A 17,731-nucleotide genomic window follows, 5' to 3' on the forward strand; every position below is an offset into this window, starting at 1 on the left:
ATCTAAGCGTGGAAATATATTTTAAGCCATTGCAGACCTTATGTTTGCATATTCATAATGCATATCTTAGAAAATGTGAGTAGCCACTATCTACTGTATAGCACTATATTGCTCTTAGCAGGAAAATAAATTCAGATTTAAAATGCATGCAAAGGCTTTAAATCATTTTTCATTGTTTTTATTCATATAGACTTTTAGAATAGTCACACTGTGGCAAGAATCAATTGGTGAGTGAACACATTAGAAAAGTTCTCAACCTGCGAGATTCTGTCCTCTCACTGTTCATTCTTTTATTCTTTAAAATGTCAACACACTTAACATTTTCCCGTCTCTCTAAAATGGAACATTAGAAAAATAAAAACAACAGACTTTCTGATGCACAAGGCTTAAAATGAAGAATGTTGGTCTGGTAACACAAAACACGAGAGACGAAGGTGAACCCACCACCAAACAAAAAAACAAACAAAAAAACAAAACAATTAAAAGCAATATAAAAGCAAGAGAAAGAACATTTATTTAGAAACTTTATTTTAAATTTACATTTATCTACTCAAGAATGCCAATTGAAATGAATAGTAAAGACCTGATTTAGAGGAATGTATCATTCCAAAATGTATACATATATTTGTGAGCATCCATCAACATGTACCATTCAACATACAAAGTCCAGCTGCAGTCCAACAGTGTGTATGCCTAAAATGCCCTCTCTACCTTACACTTTCTCCATATGGATAACTGTTAATTTACACAATGAAATACTGGAAGCGTGCTTGAACACCTTTGGTGAAGGTTAGTTAGAACTGTGCACATTTTCTTCTTTTTAGTGGTATAGGTAAGGTTGTTAAAGAATGAGATTAGCACCGTTATCTTAATTTTAATTTAGGGGTTAGCACCTTGTCCCAATAAAAGAAAGAAGTCATCACTGGAGAGCACAATTTAGATGACAAGGTCTTTGTCGACATCCTCTGAAAAACAAAATATTCAAGGCATCAGTAACTGTCCTTAAATGATTAGTCTAAATGTAAAAACGTCGACGTATTCTTCATAAGAGAAGTTACATAGCAGGAGAAACATTTCCATAGTCTTTATTTTACAGTCCATATGAATGCATGCACATGTACATCAGAGGATGGGAGATTCACTCACGCTCTTTGATGCCAAAGCAGCTGGCCCACTCCTCCAGAGCGATGTACTTGTCGTTGTCAGCATCGCACTGGTCGAAGAAGCGGGTTGTGCAGTGCTCCATGGGAATGAGTGGGGCACGCAGTGGGGCAAGCTCAGTGTGAGACAGGAACCTATCCCCCCAAAAAAAACATGCAACACTTAGGGCGGCTGCTTCACTCATCATTCCACTGAAGCCTGTGTGACAATATAGTGGCATGAGATCTGAATTTATTTGCTACCAGAATATGTGGTATGTATTTATCTACCCGATCAATGATCATAACCAAGGGTCATGTCATTGTGGCCCGTGGGTTGTAACGTGTCCTTATTAGCCAACATTATTATTATTAGTCTTTCTCTCCAGGGTTAGTAAAGTGGAGTGGTTGAATAATATGATGACTGAAGTCATTGATGAGTTTTCTTCTGTGGGTCAGAAACTGTCAGAAGGAACTTACCCATCAATGGGGTGCTGGTCCAGCTGGCCAAACTGCCAGTGCACTGGGAAGATGTACATGTTGTAGTTCTTCTCAAAGTCATGGGCCAGAAGGTCCAACGAATGCTCCCCAGCCTGCAGCCTCTTCTCATTCTCGAAGATCTTCTTCACCTGCCATCAAGACACACATCTTATAGCAAGATAACACATTCATGTACGTAAGTACTTACTTGGAGCCAACACAACTTTGCTGTATGATTTCAAAGTTTAAACCTCTTAGTCTCTATGTGCTGACATGAGCCAAGGACTCAGGCTTATCTACGTTGTTGTTATTTCGGCCAAGAAAAAGGATCCTGGGGAAAATATCTTTTTTAAAAGCCTAAAATATAGTTTTTGTTCATTTTTATTTTGAGGTATCGAACACCTGCCTAATTGTCTTTTGCCTTTTAACAGTGCACATCAATGTTTCAGTTAAGGCATATTCACTGTGTGGTTGTCAACTATGCGCTTGAAGTGCCTTGGTGGAAAAACTAAAAGGTTTCCTGAAGGCATGCCATGTGAAAATGATATATGGTCAGTTAAAATTCACCACCCCCTCTAACTTTGATTTATTACTGCTTGATAAAAGCAGAATGGTCCGAGAGATAGAATGCCTCGCTCGAGGAGGTAGGGGGTTGGCTGAGATACATGCTCACGGCAAGCCGCACTTACTCTGAGCTTCTGCTTCTCGGACAGCAGGTTGTGGTCCTCGTCACGCTCGTACAGAGTCACCAGAACGTTCTTCAGCCAGTCCCTCATGCGCAGGGGGAACTCGCTCAGCTCATTGTCCACGCAGGGTGCGATGACTAACAGAAGAAACATTCCATCAAACAGGCTACCAAATATGTGCAGTATCACTGTAAAAAGAACAAGACTGCAGCAGGACATTAATATGTGGTCTTGCTTGGTTTCTGATGCCTCACAATGTCCTAAACTACACAACTTCCTATACTATATATGCATTTCTTTTCACTTTTAAAGTTGCACATCATTACACAGCATATTTCAATATCAATTTCACATGAAGATAGTTGAAACCTGAAACAAATTTAACGTGAATGCTAGTGTTCTCTGTATTTCCTTTACATAATCTGCCATAACAGTTGGAGTGAGTGTTCCCCTGAGTATACATTGTGAGGCCCCAGACACATTCCTGTTTGACAGTCTGCAGTTGTGGGGCCCAGCTGTGGCTGGAGCACAATCTCCATCCGCGCCTCTCAGACCTGGGCAGTCTCACTGGCAGAGATGAGAGCCGAGGGAGATTTACTATGGCTAGAAGGGTGTGTGCTTTCACAGGAAGGAGTAACGGAAAGCAAGCATGGGCATGTGAGGAAAGTCTCTAGGCTGGAACTCATCAATCGTTCCCACAGCTGTCAGCTGTGCTTCTAGCAGAGATTTGACTGACTCTGAAAAATCTGTGATTGTTGCCATTTTTCAGAGAATCCAAAGGGAATCTTTCTCGGTCCTGCATTTTTGTTAATATTATAAATATTTTTTATATTCTCAAATGTACTTCCCTCATGTGGAACCTGTTCTTGTGCTCACATTTGTAGGCCTCTGTATGGTTCCTGTGCATGTTGTGTATGCATACTTTAGTATGGCCTGATGTATTTAATGTGTACTCATTCATTGCCATTCATGGTATAGTCCCTTTGCACACTTACATTTGCAGGGCGTAATGTTGCCTCTATACATACTCACATTTGCAGGGTCCAATGTAGTCCAGGTGCAGCTTGTGGCCCTTCTTGGTTCCCTCCAGGGCGCACTTGGTGGCAAAGAAGTGGCAGGAGGAGTCATAGGTCTTGTTGTCAGTGCCACAGACCTGCCAAAGAATTGCCTGCCTGTTAATATTTTTTCCCGGCAGGAAAAAAGTGTCATTGTTTTTACTTTCTTTTTTACGTAATACTAAGTGTCTTAGACAAAAACATTATTGAATATTCCATATAAACATAAATATCCCTTGGCATGTAGTGTATGTTTTTTTGGTTCTTGAGACCAGAGAGTCATGTGCTTATAGAGGATAAGAGGGTCTGGCACTTGGCAAATGTAATGGTAAATAGACTGCATTTACAGTATATAATGCTTTTAATTAATGCCTCTCATTCACACACTCATTCACCAGCTCGGCGGGAGCAACTAGGGGTTAGGTGTCATACTCAGGGACACTTTGACGCAGCCAGGGCAGGGATTGAACCAGCAACCTTCCGACTGTCAGAGGACCTCCGATGGGGCAACATTATTTGGTAAATGGCCCTGCTCCTCTCTTATGCACTCACATGCTCAAACTCGGCGGTGGAGGTGGGGCAGGTGGAGGGGTCCTGGCAGACGCACATGGGGCTGTTGCTGTCATCCACCTCACACACCTTGCCCTTCTTGCAGTGGTGGGTAAGGCAGGGATCTGTGAGAAACAATAACAACAATACATGTTGTGAATAAGTGACTCATTGCTATAATGAGTATATGATTCATTTATTTGCTTGTTCAGTTTGTGGTTTCTTTTTTATTCAGCCGTAACTTTATCTTCCCACTTTGAGTGCATTGTGTGCCCAAAGCTTGTGGTTAAAGTGACATGTAGTTAAAGTACACATTCTCACCTTTTATTGAGAAATTTCTGGACTTCATACATAGCCCCCCCCCCCTTCAGAGCAGCATAATGTTTGGGACATAGTAATGTCATGTAAATGAAAGTGGTCATGTTAAGTCCTTCCTTTGCATGTCACATAGACTTTGAACGCAATGAATGCTTGAAGTCTGTGACCCAGATGCTGAGTCTCTGCTGATGCTTTGCCAGGCCTGTACTGCAGCCATCTTCCTGCATGTTTTGGGAGATAGTTGCCTTAGGTTTTCTCTTCAGCTTAAGAACAACATTCTGAGGAATGACTTGTCCAGTCAATACTTTTTTGTATTTGGCTTTGGGAAACACGAATGTTTGGAATAATTGTCTTGCTGTAGGATGAAGAGCTGTCCAACGGGTTTCAAGGGCATTTGCAACTTGAGAAGCAGTCGCTTCTGTATGCTTCTGTATACTGTATACTGTAGCCGTACATGCCCAAACCAACATGCCCAAACCATAACACTCAAACTAGTATATTTCACAAATGAGGAGGGTCTGTCATCACTCTGAATTAAGTGAATCCTGGTCTCATCTGTCCACAAGACCTTTTCTTTTCTCTTCAAGCTCTCTTGTAGCTGCTCTAAAGATGCAATTGAACACACTCCACTAATTAGCAACACATGTGAAGCCATTTGTCCCAAACATTATGGTGCCTTTAAATGGGGGACTATGTCTAAAAAAGTGCTGTCATGTCTACATGGTGTAAAACCAAAATAAAAATACCCTTTACACAGGACCAGTAAACTGCCTGTTGAGAATCTGCACCATACATGAATTGCTTGAGAATAAATTAGAAATTGTGGAGTTCAGAGCCAAATCAAGAAAAGATATGTCTTTGTCCATTATGGAGCTCACTGCATTTGTCGTTTTCAATGTCAGGGTGTGTCTGTAGCTTAGCCACTAAATGGGTTCTGCAATTTAGTGAACCAGGTAAGAACACACAATTACAGTGGTCTACTTTTAAACTGATGTAGTCTGTCATTACTGTGGTTTTACTATGAACTTCCTTCAAGCTGGCGGTTTACAGGCTGAAACTTAAGCTAAAGAGACAAATACTTAAGTGCCTGTTAATGAATGGCTAGTCTGACTGGTGAATGTCTTTCTGTCAAATCTGTGATGGAAAGTACTTCGAAATAATCACAAAATTCTGCATTTGAATTCAAAATGAATGCTAATATTTTCACAGTAAAAATGTGCAATTGCTACTTAAAGACCAGTTTCAGTATTCTGAACAGATGTTTATTCACCTGTTGACAAAGAGAATAAATTAATGAATGGATGGATGAATTAATGAATGCCTCAGCTGAAGTCTGGATATTGCCTTGAAATAAATCGATTGATGCAGAATGTTTGTACTCACTCTCGGCAACAACATCCTCGATAACTTCAATGGCCTCATCAAACTCTCCGGTCTCGATCTGGACTGGGTTGGCTCCCACTTCCATTCCCTGGCAACAAAAAATACAACAACAGGCAGTTACAGGCTGGGCGAGGTTGTACTTAAAATATGTTCTGTGTTTATGGCTAAACCCAGTAAGTTCTCTGCAACTGAAAATGTTTAAATTGTCTGGAAGGAAGGTTACGTGAAACCTCTATTAAGTCCTTTGCTTGTGAAGTATTTTAGTCTTTGACACATCTATGCCTACATCCTGGAGAGTGTTATTGATCTATTTGGCAGTTGTAAAGGGGTTATTCTTAATAATTGAAAGTATTCTTCAGTCATTCGCAACACTGGTCTTCTATGGTCTACCAGGTTGTTTGCTATTGCTCTCCAGTTCTTAACAATGTACTAAACAATTGATTTTGACACCACGTGTTTTGGCTATGTCTCTCAATTTATTCAAGTGATTCTTTGGCCTGGCTTACTGGCATTGACACTTCTTCACGTCCTTGTGTTGTGAGACAACAGCAACAGACTCTATGAACTCTAGAGGTTTTGTGGCTTTCTTGTGCATGAACTAATGATGCAACGGCACACAGCTGGCCAAAACACAACTGAGCAGTCAATCATCCAATTACTTTTGAATGGAGAGAGTATGCATAAAATGGACTGGAATTTCAACTCTGATTTCCCAATATGAATGTAATTAGCATCAAATCAAAGCTGACAGTGAACTGGTTGTCCCATTTCAAATCATGTAGTGGATTCAGAGCCAATTGTGCCACTGCCACTTACAGACTGTACTGTATATAAAACTGGTCAGTAGTTTTAATTACTGTATGGGGTTCCCTCTAGACTTTGAATAGGAAATTATACTCTGTTGCTCATCCACAGCTAAGACAGTTAAAGACAATGTATTCAGGCATTGACCCAGTGGGACTGTGTACACGTTTTCTGGGCTTGCTTTTAGTGGATTTCTCAGGTGAGTTTTATTGAACTCCCTTCTTTAAATCACTATTTTACTTTTGTATTTTAATATTAATTTTATGATCCTGGTTTCTGTTTTCTCTCCCTTGCATTTTATTTTAATTTTTATTCTGTCTTGTGAAGCACATAGTAACTTCATTTTGAATGGTGCTACTGTATATACAGTAAATAAAGATTATTATTATTATTAGTAGTAGTAGTAGTAGTAAGTCTTCTCTAATGCTATACTTTTGGGTCCAAAATGAGTTTCTAAAGCAGTTTCTGGATTAGTAAAGACTTGTGCATGCAGATACACAGACCACACCATTTCACTGTGTATGGGGTGGAAGACATGGGTGAGTGTCACTTGCCTCTTCAACAATGGGTTCCTCTTCCACAATTGGCTCCTCCTCCTCCTCCACAATTGGCTGCTCCTCCTCCACAATTGGCTCCTCCTCCACAATTGGTTCCTCTTCAACAATTGGCTGGTCTTCAGTCTAGAAAACAAAAGCAGAGGCTACGAAGTCAGCAGCTGGTATGCATGGCATTTTACAAGCACCAGACCAGCCTGCATTCATGAAGACATTTAGCCAACTGAATAAACAAAATGATAATATATTTCTCAGCTCTAATGTTCAGTGAAGCTTTGTGCTACAGTTCACTGTCTGCACCCTTCAGAGATTTCTTACTGAGGCATCCAGAGACAGATACAGCTAGGCATTTCAGAGCTTTGACTTCTACCATTGCAGAAAATCCAACCCCCCCTTTTTTAATTTCTTGAAAAGTCACAGCCACAAATGATATAATTGTGGCCATTACTCACTGGGGCAGCCAAGGCCTTGCCAGCCAGGCACAGGAGGAAGATGATCCACACCCTCATCTTCAGACTCAACCTGAAATAATACATATAAATAATGATTACTTTAATCACCACAAAAGATCTAGCACAATAGAGTTAACATCATTGATGATACATTATGATTCAACCTGCATTTTAAAAAGCAGAGTGTAATTTCACTTAATAGCAGTTACAATTCTATCAAAATCAATGGATAATCTTGTTTCAATTTATAATAAATATACAGTTATTCATGAACTCTGATTTAAAGCCACATTTAAGCAATAGACTTATCAAGGGTGATAGATCAAGGGCTTTGGGTCTCAATGGTGTTTTGGTTTAGTAAAAGCCATAAAAAAAAGTTACAAAAGTAAGATATAATATTTTAAAAAGGCAAGTATTTCACAGCTAATCTGTGATCTAATTTATAGTTCATATTTCCACCCTAGAAAGTATGCCCTAATAACATTTCCACATTCCAAATTATATTAAAATCTCTGACTCTAACTCTATGTTTCCATTTAAGAAATTCTGACAGACAGCATTGCCTTTCCAGACTTCAAATTATTTACAGCCTTTCAAGTCTCCCTGCAGTCATATTTTTGGTCTATTAATTAGTGAGTGAGACTGCGCAGTTGCTTGGACAGACGTGATCAAACAAGCAATGGATAGAATCTTCTATTCAAATTCAAGAATCTCTTCAGCCCATAGGCTGCGAAAAACATGAGCCAAGCAAATTGCCCTATTTTATATGGCATCCATGATGGAAAATATTCTCCAAATATTTCAATGGAAAGATGAAAACTCATATCTTGTCAGTAAATAACATGCGAGATTCACAGATGACCACAACATGGTCATCTATTATGATATGTCATGATCTACTGTAGGTCAAATTGTACAGGTCCAAGTTAGTCCCAACAGGGATCAGGGTTGAAGCTGGCCAGCTTTTGGGATAAGCTGTTAATCCCTCAGCCCTTTTAACAAAGCAGTAAACCCTTATTTTCCCTCATATGTCACTGGGTTTTTCTCTACTCTTGTTTTTCTCATTAGGCCTGTTCCAGACCCTTTCCCTGTGTGACTGCCCAGCTCTGTGGGAACTCTCAGCACATTGTATATCCTCAGGAAGTTGTTTTGGCAGCCCCAGACATTAATGTAAATATAAGAACGTCTTGTTTATTTTCTTTACCATCCCTGCCCCCACCTCACTTACAAAGCTCCCCAGAGTGTTTAGATTAATGTGCCCCCATTCTGACTGAGGAATCTTCTAATGGTTGATAAGGCCCGTTTTATGAGATTTCACTCTACTAACCATCCTTCGGCTATTTTCTATGGTTATGCTTTGTTTCCTTACTATTTCTAACCTCCGACAATGGTGAGTAGATATAGATGAATACAGTATATGTTGTAACACATTGATCTATATAATTGAGGATCAGATACTATGTTTCAAGACCAGGCTTGCCTTTGCACTAATTGAGGATGCTCTCTAGATAGTAGACAAAATGAAGAGCCTAGATGGACTAAAAGGCCTGCTGTTTTTATAACCAGAGACCTTCTGCAGTGAGAATTGCAAAACACCAACAAAGCAGTTGAGAAAATGGGGCCCTGTTTGAAGGTTTGTGGCCCTTTGTGTTGTTGTTGTGGCTTTGCTATTGTGCACTGAAATCCATAATTAATTGTCTAAACGTGCATGTTTGAACATTCAGCTAGAGCTTAAATACCATATTCATAGCTGAATCCATTTTTAAGGACTGTGCCTGAGGTTTGGAGAATAACATGCAAATGACTTCTCGCAGTTCTTTGGATGGCTAGAACATGTTTGAGCTTGAATGAAGCTGTGGAAGCATTCTGAATATATGCTCCTGAAAATCCTGCGCCTGATTATAGCACTCCTCAAATGAGCCTAGGGGCCATGGATAGCATTTAACTGCAGTAAAGCAGTTATGGATCAAATTCCATGGTTAACTCTCAGAGCTCCGAGATTCCAGGATTCCAGAGCTCGTTCTGTAGCAGAGGATTAGCCTTGAGGATAGGTTTTCAGCTTAGAGGTGCAGTGGGTAGCTTGGATCATCTTACCGAGTGAAGCCATAGAGGCTGCATTGTCTTTCATCTGTCAACTATTCCCCCTGACGTTACACAAAAGAAGTGTCTTCACTTTCACTCCAGCTCGTTCAAAATTCAGTCTAAAACGTTATGGAAATAAAATGTCAGCTATTGTAATTAGACTGTGAACACATCTGAACGTCATCTTATTTGTCTCTTTTTTTATGGAGAAATGTGTGCATATGCCTATTTGATATTATTAATTAGAAAATACAATTTAGCTGGCCATCAGTAGGGTTTTTAGGCTGTTTTTTCCAAATAAATAAAATGTACCATCTGACTGCAAGATTGGTTTTGGCAAATTCAAAGATTACATTTTTGAGGTGAATTAGATACATAATTAGTAGGGGGAACATATGCTGTGATGTGGTCTATGGTCTGACAAACTTGCCCCCGCCTATTCCTCATCTTCTGCCACCTGCTTTAAAGTACAAGTAACCAACCGGTCTGGCCCACAACTTGAGCCGGACGTCCATGCCAAGCCTCAGCTGCATTTTCCTCCCTTGCATGTTTTGGTTGGAGAGCTCAGAAAAGTACCCAGATATACGTCTGCGGTCAGCCACGTCTTTGATGGGCTTGGGCATGGAAAAATACAGGGACTCCTGGCAGATGCTCGGGGGATGACGTGTCAATAAGCAGCGCACAAGGGAGCCTCTCTCCGTTCTCCGCGGAGGAAAGAAAGGTGTTATTTCACTTGGGTCATCCTGTTTAGCGGGACTATGTGAGCGTGCAGTGTGCGTTTTCCTAAAAAAAAGCAGGCAGCGCCTCCATAAAACGTCCAGTTTTGGCCAGAATTGCTGCTACACTGCCATCTTTGGTCTTTTTTTAAAAAAACCCAGCAACAGCCGCTTAGAGGATGTTGTGATGTAACTGCAAAACAAATTATTTTATTTGGAAGGCGGTGCAGATAATCAAACAGGCCAGAGGTAAAGGAAACTCTGTGGTATAAAAGATCTCCTTCTCTTTTGGTATTTAATTTGGAGATTTGTGATGCAAGCAAGCTGCAGGGAGTAAACAACGTGGAAAACAGCAGCACAGAGGTTCATTTCTTCAAGAAGGCTTCTTCAAAAAACAGCACTCCTGAACAGGAGGCTGAAGCTCTGTCTAAAGTTACTGCCAAAGCAGAGACCCCACTTAACTAAGTGACACATTTCAGAGTCCCCTGTGCCAAGACAAAAATAAATGTTTTTCATGAGTCTCTGGAGTGCAGGGTAGCACTGAGCACCTTTTTTGTTGTTGTTTAAAACGGTCACAGTCCATGAAGTTTACTATGGTCCAGAGGTGACTCACATTTTTCAGGGAGTTCCTTCCACCCTATCCTGTTGTCACGATAATACAAGAAACAACTGGAATGAAATGCTTTGTGTGTGTGTGTGTGTGTGTGTGTGCATCTGTACGTATGTGTGTATGCATACCCAGAGACCCAGAGCTGCTATTCACTCCATATATTTGTCTATCTTTGTTCCAAAGACAAATCACAACAGTATCACCTCAAGGGATTATGAATATTTGTCCATTTCATAAGCCTGGAATTTTGAAAGGTTGCAATTTCAACTTTTACATTAATTATTCTCCCAAGCAATTAGTAAGTAGCATTGTACAACTTTTTTTTAGGACATTCATTTAAAAAACACTCCTGCCTTTCCTAAAAGAAATCATGAATTGCTTCCCTGTGAAGAGAAAACACAGTCAGGGAAATGCCAGAAATCCCCCAAAATGTGAAAAACAGAGTATCAAGCAGACAAAAGAAATGTAATCTGTGGTTTATGCTGAAAGGGCTTTCAGTGATTTCCCTGAGTTCGGCCAACAGAGGGGAACACTGGGGTACACAAAGGAGGGAATGAAAGAAACTGAATGAGTGGTGGTATCCATGTAACCCGAGTGTGCAGCCATCTGACCTCTCAGAGTCCTTCGCCCATCCCCCACCCCTGTCTCTCATCTGTGTTTGTGCTGGTCAGCCTTTTCTATCACAGCTCTTAGATCTGATTCCTCACTTGCTGCCTATTGTGTGCATGTGCTTATGTCTGTGTGTCAGAGAGAGATTGAGAAAGAGAGAGAGAGAGATAGAGAGAGAGAGCGATAGAGAGAGAGAGAGAGATAGAGAGAGGGATGTTTCTCTTAAAGGGCCATCTCTCTCTCTCTAGCACAATTGGGCCATTTGATGACATGATAACAGTAATACAATTAATGTTAAGTAGATGTGAAAATAGCAATTTCACAAGTGGGTTCCACAATTTCAACCTGTTCACCGGCATGCAAACATTTTTACAAAACAATATTAGAAATGTAATAGTAATAGTGAAAGTCCACCTCTTGCCATAAGTTATGAAACTGAATGAAACTTGCTATACCTGCGTACATTGCAAAAAAATTACTACTGCTAGCCTCCAGATAGCCAGCAAGTATTTGTCACTCAGTCTGAAATCTGAATGCAATTGAATATAAGTGATTTTGCCCAGGAGATCTCGCTCAAATGAATACTAACACATACATTTCCCACATTGACACTAAACTGTTGGGTATTTTATACGGGATTACATTAGTACCACTCTTGGGAACTATACATCGTGTTTTGCTATTTTGAGTTAACAGTATCTGGCTGCATTCAGTAGGCAAAATATGATAATAATCTTTGCATTTCAATTTAGTGTTGTCTGTTGAGCAATGTAGCATGCAACGTTCTGGACAGCCTTCCTGCACTTTGTCATATTGTTCAATTATATATGTAAATTTTGGTGATGGTTGTTGTACTTCTGAACTGTAATTCAACACCATGAAGGATAACAAGAGACCTGCCAATAGCAAGCTAAACAAAGCCATGTGTCCTAGCTGAAACCATTTCATAAACCTTGCACCATGCTATGTCTCTCCTACTGTGCAAATTCAGTGTGAAAGGGAAGAAAATGAAAACTGCCTTATGAAAATGATTGAACTATACTCAAAAACTAGGCCTCTGTTTTCTAGCAAGTTAGAGTGAACATTTTTGTAAACTCTCTCTCACTCTCTCTCTCTCCTTTTCTCCTTCTCAGTATGTATTTAAATGTATTTATTTTCATAAGAATATTTTCCCTGCAACTTTTTAGTTGAACAAACATTTTCTATTTTCAGCGGATGGCACCGTAGACAGTAGCTCCTTCCTGTCCTAGTTTTTTTTTAGGTTGCTTGGAATTCCAAACCTTTCAGTGGTCCATTTTCATTCCGGGCCTGGCGAAAGTTCTCCATAACAACACTTTTCATCCCCTACAGCTTAAAAATCTCAATGCTGCACAGAGACCTACTCACACTGATGCATAGTCAGATTAAATACTTCACATTTGCACATAGAGGCAAGGGAATGCAAAAAAAAAAAAAGCTCAGTGGATGAAATGACTCGGGACTTGAATTGAATTACTGCCCAAAGTTTCACATGAAAATAAGTCACATTATCTGATCGTATTTATTATATAAATACATGGCTAGTATTGTAAAGGGGATTTACACACACTGTATTTTTTAGTTATATTTTTGAGAAGTACTAATTTTAGCTAATGAAAGTAATCATATTGAAGATAAGAAAAACACAATGTAAATATAAACCAAAGAATACAAGAATTACATGTAAATACATCCCCAGTCAGTCAGAGTGATCCAGCTTGCTTGTTTGTAGAGGGGGAGACATCTGCTCAATTTTGTTAAAGCCTTCAACAGCTGTAGGAGGCTACCATGGCAACACACATTCCTCTTGATGTAAGTAATTAGGTGGAGCCTATTCAAGTAGGAAGTCTTTCCTCTCAGACCCAAACCCCCTCCCTTCCTTGCTGATGTGGCACACAATGCCTGAACATTGTGTTACTTTTTTTCAGCCATTCTGGACATTTGTCAGTTTGCTACTGTTAAATCACTGTTAAATACTGTTTTGGCTCCAATATGAGATTTTTCTACACTTTGCTTAGTTTTCTGGTATAAATCACCAACTTATAATTGTTGTTAACTACTAAAAATATTGTTACTAAGGAATGTGTAACAGTACATTTTCATAGTTTTTTTTTTTCTGGATATTGATATGATGCCTAGACCAAGCATATTCTTTCAGACACAGATACATACAATCCACACACTCATATAAATGGTATGTAATACATCTGCATGGAAATATTACATCATATAATGCAATTGTTAAATAAAAAATTGTTTTACTTTCCTTGCCCTGCAGTAAAAAAAGTGGAAAAATTTGAGAATCTAAGACAGAGATCCCTTTGAGGGATGAGTCCAAAGTACAAAACAGAGGAGGCGTATGTTTGAAGGTCTACTAAATCATTTATAGAAAACAATGCACCATGACAAAAAGTTTGACACAAACGGTATATCAGACATTAAAATCAGATACATGCTATGCAAAAAAAAAAGTGCAATCTGTGATTTTACTATTGCCTGCACTCCTATCAGAAGAAAAGCAGAAGAAATGATGCTTTGGAATTCACCTACTTTGCGTGTGTCGAGCAGAAAAGCAGGAGAAGTCAGCTGTGTCCGGGCCTGGGAGAATCTGAAGAGAACACAAGTTCACAAAGAAGACATTTGCAGTGGGCAGGCCCATGGTTCCCCCCCCCACCCCTCATACACCCCCAACCACCCTCCCCTCCCATGCAATGGGCCGTCCAAAACTTAACTCTCTGTTCACAGTAACACAGTCTCTCACTGCTTATGAGGAAAAAAAGCTCTTAATATTGTAGCAAATGTATAATCCCCTCGTTCAAGGGATGCAGAAATTACAGGATGGTCAAAGTTCAACTAATTTCTGTACTTTTTTTTATTTATTCTGCTGAAAGATGGAAGGTGTAATCAAAACAAACATGAGAAGAGAAAAAAACATGAAACATGAAGTGTGGATTGCCTTATCATTTGAAAGAAATACATCTACACATTTGGCATATCTGTACATTGATGAGTAAGCATGCTTGCACCTAAGGATAGAAATGACGTCATAAGATATGTATTTTGGGTTCCCTGTCTGAGCACATAGCTTAGTACATAGAGCTGTGCCAAAAGGCACAGCATTTGGTTGACAAAGCTCTGTTGCTCAATTGCTCAGGGTCACTGCTGTTAAATATGCGGTCTATATGAAATGCTTGGTGTAGTAACTAGTTTCAGCAGCCATTCGATGCAAGGCATTTTCTGAGTATTTGATAGACAAACAATGGAAGATCTAATACAACACCCATGTGCTGACTTATTAAGGCATTCTCTAATGGGGGAGGGTTTCAACAAACAGAGAAATGGGGGGGGTTGTGGTAGTAATAGTAGAATTCACTTCACACAAACATGTAAGTGTTAACTTTCTTAGTGTCTGGAGTTGAAAGCACAGTATGATTGAACCCAATTTGAAAGGCCACAATTTGAGTATTATCTGAGTAAACACACGCAGTCTGAAAAGGCCTGGGTACTCTACATACAGATGTGTTCATGCTTATGGTCCTTTAAATCTTCTAAATTGCCTTGAAATTGTAGCAAATTATGTTTCCCATTTCAAAGGCCCAGGTCCAAGCAGACAACTCAGGGAATTAACTTGACATGGTTTGCTTTAGATGCAGATACCTTTTTGATGGCTCATCAGCAGTGGATTAGTAATGTCTGCCCACACAGTATGAACTGGTCAGAGAAAGAACATCTGGATGATTTAAGAAGGAAAACTAGTTGCTTTGCAACGTGGCGCTGGTTCTTTCCACCCTGGCTTTGGTAGACACTTAACGTGGGACCAAACATTAGAGCTGGAGGAAGGATAATTATAATGGTCTGCAGACGTGGCGCTGTATGCATCTGAAGCAACATGTCCCCTCAAAGAACAGCATGTCTCTTGAAGGCAAGAATTCAGCGGCTAATTAAAAATATACATGTCCAAGTCTGCCTGTTAAATAGTACAGTAAACTTAGAAATCTTTAAATCCTCCCCTTTCATTACCTCATGCCATATTGTTTCATATTTTACTAATCCATAATATTAATGAATTCATAATATGACTGTGTTCAGCAGACCGCTTACCATGACATAATACATCCAAATATTTTTCTGGAATGAAGGAATAGTCAGTTATATTTGGAATAGCACAGTGAATATCTGGAGTTTTTCCTCCATTTCCTCAATACGGTCATACTAGCCCTTAATTTAGAAGTCTTGCACTGCTGAATAGAAATGTTCTTTACAAAGGAATAGCTGTTATTGCCTCTAGTCAGCACCTGCCTCCAAAGAAACCAAACAACAGCAAATTACATCAACACTGGATAGAAATAAATGACTCTCTTTCAGCTGTAATGTGTGCTTTGGCTTGGGGGGACAGACGTGGGGGAACTGAGGGTGTTACTATTGCGTTTGAAGATAAAATGACCAGACTTACTAAATTTGCTCTTTCCTCAATTAACTGTTGGGTTTGTGTAAATAAGATATTGTCTGCTATCCATTATAGGACCAACTGAGCAAAATGCATGCATTTAAAATAATTCAGATCAGTTTACAGCATTCTCTCTCAAACAGTGGGAGGTCTCCAGTCTTTATTCCAGAGTCCTCTCATAGTTATTAACCTTACAACTGAGATCTCTAGTGAAACAAAAGGTTTGGGAAGGTTTATACTTCTCTTGAATCTTTGAAGTCCAGTCTTTGAAGAGAAGATATTTTGGGATGCATCTACCTTATGAATAATCCAATTATTGACACATTTAAATGATTATGTTCTTCCATTTTGTACCATTGTATAAGACATGAAGTAATTTGCACATACTATGATTTTGCATGTTTTCTTACTATATATTACTATTCATGAAAATGTGAAATAATTAAGATTAATGATTTTGTAAATCCCTGCCTAAAATAAATAATACTCTTTCCTTGACTCATGTGCGTACGCTGTTTCATGTGCTGTTCAGAGATTATGGATGTTTAAATCTTTTGGCAGCCAGTGGAGTAATCTCAGCCTGGCCATGACATTTCAGAACATCGGAAAGTTGAAGATGAGTCGTGCAGGCATGTTCTGGATGAGCTGAATGGTACAGGCTGGTAGACTTGCAAGCAGGAAGTTGCATTAATCTAGACAGGACATTAAAAATCACACATGGAAACAAATAACATACTATTATATAAATTTTAATAGCTAAAAAAGTATTTCCTATTGAAGAATTTAAAATTTTAAAATTTTAAAATTTTTAAAAGTATTCAACTAAATGAATGTCTTAGCCAAGCCATAACAGCACTTCCACTCTCTCAATGCTTATTCTAGCAACCATGTGCATAAATCCCAAGGTGTACTATGAGGCTCTTTGAATAAATTTTAATTTGTGTTCCTACAAATGAACCAGCCACCCTGCTGTACTGGCTATATGTAGCAGTAATTGCAGTGCCCGAAACCACTGACCACTGATTCCTGAAGTTACACCTGCTATTCTATATCTGTGTGGCAGTTTACTTTGAAGACCGTGGACAGAGTAGGAAGTAAAGAAAATGGAACCATCTGTTCTTGGTCTGTCAACAGACTTTACAATGACCAGTATTACCAAGATATGGAGCAAGTCAAAGGATAAAGAAGACCACAGTAGTGTGTTCAGCTGCCCAGTGTCCACTACACATGAAAGTGGCCCTTAGCTCATAGCAATTCCCAGGCGCAAGACTATATTCAACTTCAATTAAATGCCACACCCAGTGGCCTTAATAAATGGAGTAGAAATGTTGTAGGGGCAGATAACTATGACCAGAGCCATCCCTAGACTTTTGGGGGCCCTAGACAAAAATAATTTGGGGGCCTCTCCAAAACAAGGAGTCATACTGAGTTAAAATAAATTGTCAAAGTAAGGTGAGAAGGTTGGGCCCTAGGTGCAGTGCTTGATGGCTTTGCCAGATGGGTCAGAATTCAGCTATAGAATGAAGAATAACTTACTGTATTATAGTGAGCACCGTAGCTGTGTTTGTCGTTGGTTGGCACTTTCATTCATAATAGCACATTTTGAACCTTTTTTTGACACATGATTCAAAACAATCTCAATGCAGGTCTACTACAATGGCAACGGGGTCACCAACTACTGATAATGGTATTGCTACATTGCGTCATTTCTGTGTGTATTGAGACCCTTAACAAAGTGGCATAAAACATGAAGACTTGTTCAATTTAAATCCAACAGATCCCGACAAAAAATATACATGCTCTAATTTCATGACTTTATGTTATTAGAT

At 39.4% G+C, this 17,731-nt stretch overlaps 1 protein-coding gene across 1 annotated transcript; it reads right to left on the minus strand.

The window, feature by feature from the left end:
• Positions 1 to 162: 162 nt before the first annotated feature.
• On the minus strand, positions 163 to 14,110 carry sparc (secreted protein, acidic, cysteine-rich (osteonectin)). Its single transcript, XM_061235843.1, has 10 exons — positions 14,006 to 14,110; positions 7,421 to 7,490; positions 6,969 to 7,094; positions 5,611 to 5,698; positions 3,913 to 4,034; positions 3,338 to 3,458; positions 2,309 to 2,442; positions 1,620 to 1,768; positions 1,147 to 1,295; positions 163 to 965 (listed from the first exon to the last, which is right to left on the minus strand). Exons 2-10 carry the CDS (start codon positions 7,475 to 7,477, stop codon positions 937 to 939), a joined length of 975 nt encoding a protein of 324 aa, XP_061091827.1. The 5' UTR covers positions 7,478 to 7,490; positions 14,006 to 14,110; the 3' UTR covers positions 163 to 936.
• Between the last annotated feature and the right edge of the window lie 3,621 nt (positions 14,111 to 17,731).

This window comes from Conger conger, chromosome 3 (genome assembly GCF_963514075.1).
Source record: "Conger conger chromosome 3, fConCon1.1, whole genome shotgun sequence".
Classification (NCBI taxonomy): Eukaryota; Metazoa; Chordata; class Actinopteri; order Anguilliformes; family Congridae; genus Conger; species Conger conger.

Excerpts from the sequence above, each read along its gene's own strand:
- sparc (XM_061235843.1), bottom strand. The coding sequence starts at position 7,477 with ATGAGGGTGTGGATCATCTTCCTCCTGTGCCTGGCTGGCAAGGCCTTG. Across the intron at positions 3,459-3,912 it reads CCACCGCCGAGTTTGAGCAT|GTCTGTGGCACTGACAACAA; the intron begins GTGAGTGCATAA and ends ATTCTTTGGCAG. Across the intron at positions 1,296-1,619 it reads GACCAGCACCCCATTGATGG|GTTCCTGTCTCACACTGAGC; the intron begins GTAAGTTCCTTC and ends TTGGGGGGATAG.